The sequence below is a fragment of the Nicotiana attenuata genome, unplaced genomic scaffold, assembly GCF_001879085.1.
Source record: "Nicotiana attenuata strain UT unplaced genomic scaffold, NIATTr2, whole genome shotgun sequence".
Classification (NCBI taxonomy): Eukaryota; Viridiplantae; Streptophyta; class Magnoliopsida; order Solanales; family Solanaceae; genus Nicotiana; species Nicotiana attenuata.
The window spans coordinates 33165-38897 of NW_017673736.1; the positions used below are offsets into that span (position 1 = coordinate 33165).

The 5733-nt window shown below is 28.9% G+C and overlaps 1 protein-coding gene across 1 annotated transcript in view; it reads right to left on the bottom strand.

Moving 5' to 3' along the window:
- Positions 1-421: 421 nt before the first annotated feature.
- LOC109217139 (organ-specific protein S2-like) overlaps positions 422-5733 on the bottom strand; it is a 7462-nt gene continuing 2150 nt past the window's right edge. Inside the window, exon 2 of the mRNA XM_019381371.1 lies at positions 422-1056. Within this exon, the coding sequence (XP_019236916.1) occupies positions 538-1056 (519 nt within the window). The 3' untranslated portion in view covers positions 422-537. The remainder of the gene's footprint in view (positions 1057-5733) is intronic.

Consider the following 5733-nt stretch of genomic DNA (forward strand, 5'->3'; position numbering starts at 1 on the left):
CATGCTACACTTCTGCACCTTGCATGCAGATGTTGGATGCTGATGTTGCTACGTACGGCGGGAGCTGGATTGGAAGTCGTACCTGCGTTCCAATCACAGTTGCCTCTTGTTCTTGGTAGCTTTAGAATTATTAATCTGTTTATGTATTATTCAGACAAATGATGTATTTTTATTTCACACCAGCGTTATAAATTCTAATCTTAGAAGCTCATGATTTGTACTACCAGTCCTTGGGAAAATTCTTGTATTAAACAGTTGTATTATCATTTCTTCTCTTAATAAGTCTTATAAAATTGAATAGTTTCTACTTAGCTTACCTAGCGGGGGTTAGGTTCCATCACAACTAGTTGAATTTTGGGTCGTGACACCGAGAATATCGATCATTGCTTAGAACACATAATAAAATTAAGAAATACTTCAATACAACCATCAAGTATGGTTACAAATCTTTATTTCATAAATTACTTAATATTAAGAGGCATAAAAAATGTAAATTCACAAAAGCGGGAAGACACAGAGTACTCATTATTTGAAACATCAATCTTGGTACACAGAAATATTTGGCCTAGGCTCAAAATCTTCGGCAAAAGACTTTTCTTGTTTAAGACCATCGTCATCATCATGATAACCAGTTGCACCAGGCCTTGGCTCGAAATCTTTCGTAAATAATAAGTTCTCAGCTTCTTTCAGGTTGGCATCGTCGTACACAGACATATTTGTCTTAGGCTCAAAATATTCAGCAAAGGACTTTTCTTGTTTAAGACCAGCATCATCATCATGATAACCAGTTGCACTAGGCCTTGGCTCGAAATCTTTCGTAAATAATGATTTATCAGCTTCTTTCAGCTTGGCATCGTCGTGATAGACAGATAGATCAGTCTTTGGTTCAAAGGCTTCACCTCCAATAGAAGATGATGTGTAACAATCAGTTTTATCTTTGGAGAGAGGAACTGAATGCCGAGGCATAAGATGTTTGATTTCTTCAGGCATTGGCTCATTCATAACAGCTCTCCAGTATTCTCCAGGGTCTTTTCTCGCATAAGTGTTGCTTGTGTACTGGAGAGAGAGAAACCATAAAAAGACTTTCGAATATATACTATATGAACTTCTTTACGTTCGAGTACATAATCTATCTCATCATCATATCATATATCATATATCATATATTATACTAATACTAATATCTATATCTATATTATTATAATAGCATGAATAAAATGTTAATTTACAAAAATAACATTCTAATATTAAGCATAATGACTCACAATAAAAGGATATAATCGAAATATTAGACATTTGTCTTATAATCCTATTAGTTTTAAGGCATAATACTACACGTTAGAAATCCTACGTCTTTAAATTAGAAATCGTAAAACAAACGAACTTGGAATTTCACTTAATCAAGATTCCTTCCTACTCATTTTCATGTAAGGAAAGTAAGATAATAAAAGGAATTTCTCCTAGCCCTTTAGCGACTCAATTTGATTCCTATTTTCATAATTCAATTGAAAAAAATTATAGTCTATTAATCCAGCTTTATCGTTGGTCTACTCATTGATTTACAGTGTAAATATTCAAGAAATTATTGGATTCTTTCAAATATACTTGCAATAAGATTGGTACTTCTCTTTTACTAAAGTTGAATCCATTTGTGGAACAATCAATATCCACACGATAGTTAATCGATCTAATTTAAAACTTGTCCAGTTAAGCGATACATATCTTACAAAAATTGTTAAGTTAAGAAATAAAAACTAAAGAATATGTTGAGTTAAGAAATATATTAAAGAGTAAAAAATTAAGTTACTATTCTTAGGAAGATTGAATATATCTATTTAGTGATCTAATAGAGAAGTCAATGTGATTTGGTAGCTTCTAAAAGGATGATAAAATTACGGAAAATAAAATAGAAGATTGCTAATTCTTCAGGTCGTTAATGCGTCGGGAGAAGGCGGTGCTTATCAGGCATAACTTCCGCCAAGGGAACTCAGTTGTTCACCTTCTAGCTAAAGAACCTTTCAACCAATCCAAATTCAAGAAGACATGTCATAAAGTAGCTAGCTAAGGATCTCGAAAATAAAATGCTCTTTTTGTTAAGTATCTACCGGAAACTATATATAATATGCAAGCCAGCTTTGGAAACTTAAGTGTCTTAAAGGATATTGCTGTGCATTATAATATTTTAGGAATTCCGTATTAATACGTATACTGTTTTCTAAAATAAACCAATGTTAGAAAACTGTTGGATACATATTAAGAAGAATATGTCAAATGACTTTACAAGGATACCCGAGAGTTCATATAATACTCAACTATAATGCACATTGAACAACATTAATTATTTCCAACAAATCATAGGCAAGAGAGCTAGAAAATATCATTTATCTTGATTTGATCATGGTCGAGATGATAATATTGCATAAATATAAAAAAATTATTGAAGAAAAGGTCGTACAAATTTCTGAGAAAGATTTCAATGCACAATTAAAGCTAAATTTTTAAGACTATATTATAAAAAATTGGCTTTGATAAAATGGGATAATTTTTGTAAATGGACCTGGAGGAACAAAATTTTCTTTTATCATGCTATAAATGTCATATCGATCAAGAGACATAATACCATTAGTAACAATAACAAGTGGTGTAGTATCAACAATCTTAATACAAAATCGTACGACTCACTTTAGATTCAAAAAGCCTCTTCAAACAACTCAAACAATCATCACAATAACAGAGTAGTGATGCTAAATTGATAAGAAAAGAAAATTTGATTATTGTGAAGCACCTATGGCGAAGAGATGATCAAAACTTTGGAGTTATAGTGATTATCGATGAACCATTTGGTGAAAAATAATAGTTTTTGGAGGTGATTTTCGTCAAGTACACAGTAATTTCATAACAATGAGAGCACTGACTATAGAAATTTGAGAGAGATAAAAGGTCCAATGATTTCTTCTTCGGGTGGAGAAGAGCATACAATAAAAGACGATTTACTCCTTCTAGAAGAATTAGTTATCAAAGCCCATTGGTGATAGTAGTGGTGAAGATCACTTAATATGAAAAGCTGACATTAGATAAAATGCAAGTTATGAAAATTATATGATAGAAAATGCTATCTTAGCTATCAGAAATTAATATGTAATCAACTAAATGAGATGTTCATTGTCAAGTTCCCTGGTGAAAGCAAAATAATTTTCAGTTTCGACTCAATAGGAGATGTTACCAACAACTACTAAGAGGAAGAGTACTTAAATACTTAATGCCATCAAATTCATTTTTTATATTTGTTACTGCCATATATGTATATAACAGACAAATTAAAGTTGAAATTGATCTTCTATTGCATAAAAGTTGATTTTGACAGCAACAAAAAATGTGTGCATCATACTATCGATAAATTTAGATCCGCAGAATAATTTATAGGTAATGTTACAAAGACGATATTTTGAAATAACATCACACATGTGAAATCATGATGGCCAATATGCTCCCAAACATGTATTTATCCCTAGAATTCAACTCTTGCCTCCAGAAAATAAAGGATATCCCTTGTGTTTTGCAATAACAATAAATAAAGCATCAAACATTAGACGGTATTTACGACACAAGAAATTATATATTTTACTATCAAGAGAGATATCACTATTGACAACAAGAGATTCGACAATGATTGAGTAACCTAAGTGTTAGAAAGGAATATACACAAAATATATCAAATAAAAAAAAAGTCTTAGGTATATCGCATTGCATATTTTTAATCTATAAATACATAATAGTATTATCTAAATAATATGACTAAATTGCCCATTTTTGCAAGTTCAGATGATGTCTAATCATTTTGAATTCACGTAGTATATAATATATATTATTTTCTTATTAATTTAATTTTTTGTTCCTTTATATAGTTAACAGTATTACTAAATTCTAACGTGTCATTATTAACGTGCAACTCACGTTCATAGAAACTAGTCTATACTATATTAAAAGCACGAAGGCTTTTAGCGAAATGTCGTTCGCCTTTTATACCCTTTAAAAATAGATTTTACAATGGACAAATTAGTAAATTAAATTATTCTCCTAATATTTAGGACTTTAAAAATAATTAAAATTTTTGTTATTAAGTCTTTCCTTATTAAACTAAGTATGAAGTCCTAAAATTAAGGATTTTAAAATCGTGAATCACTTTCTTATTTGAATTATGTAATATAATTATAATGTTTTCCATGTTATTTTTGCTTTTGAAATCAACTAACGAGTGAATTTAAAGTTTGTAAAAGATCCAGAGACTCAACGCCATACTAACATGAGTCCGTACCATTTTCTTTTACCCTTTGATACATAAATATAGAGTAGTAAGACGTCCAAATGAAAAATAAAAGTTTCTTACTATTTTCAGAATATTTTATATAAACAAATATACATATATCATATATGCTAAAAAAAGATAACATAATGTATGTCACTTGTTTTTTTATTTATAAATTAGCAATTAACGAAGGTGTTTAGATAGTTTTCAAACGTGATGAATGCTATATGAACAATAAAAGAAAACGAATAACTAACATTATTTTAACAATATTTAGGACTTCAGCATTAATTAAAAAAAATGCTTATTAATTAATCTTCCTTATTTACACTATGTAGAAGGCCCAATATGTAGGACTCTAAATTCAACTAAAATTTAATTTTATATAATTTTTTAATCTTTATTTGACCAACTTTTGTTTGTACTTTAAAAGTGTATTTGGAGTTTAATACGTGGCAGTTAATATTTTCTTTATTCTTAGCCTTTGAGGTGTATGATTATTAGTATCTTTCTCTCCAAATATTACAACAATCACGATACATTAGTAATGCACGTTCGATTTTGCTTTTAGTCTTTTAAGAGTTTTGATCTAATTTTAAGTATAAATTTCTAGAAGTTTCAACTAACATGGAAATATTAATTCAAAATATAAATTAAGCTACAACAATAATATGTAAAATTATAATACAATTAATATTTTAAACTTTAGATAAACTAATATGTGTAAAACTTTGAAATAGCTATAATTAAATTTGTTTTTTTTCTTCCTATTTTGAAAATTATCCTTAGAACTTTTGAAATTTCAAAGTCGTCATTAGAACTCTTGAATATGCCAAAAAGGGAATTTAGACTTAAACTATTATGAATATAGGCAAAAAAAAATTACACAAGAAAAGGTATGGTTAACATATAAACTATTATTTTGATGAACTTTTAATGAACATATAAGAATACCTAAGTTGCGTGGAACAAATTACACATGTTAAAATCATACATAATATGATTCAACAAAGAGATATTAAGTGAGGTATAACAACATAACATATTTGTATCTTATATAATAAGATATCACTAACACCTATAACAACATAACATATTTGTATCTTATATGATAAGATATAACTAACTACAAATACTATATAACTTATTTAACTAAGTAAATTCATCATATTTGCCTTTATAACATATTAAATTTAACTATTATTTCATGCAGAACCATCCATTTTCATAAGTTAAACTGTTAAACAAATATTATGTTAATTGCTATTTTCCAACAATATATTGTTTTTGTATATGTTTTATATTAATTGACGCGATGTACACGTGCAACGCACGTACACTATGACTAGTTATACTAAAAGTGGGAAGCACCCTAAACTTAAATTACGCAAATGCCCATCAAATTTGAGTGACCATCTTGCCTTGCC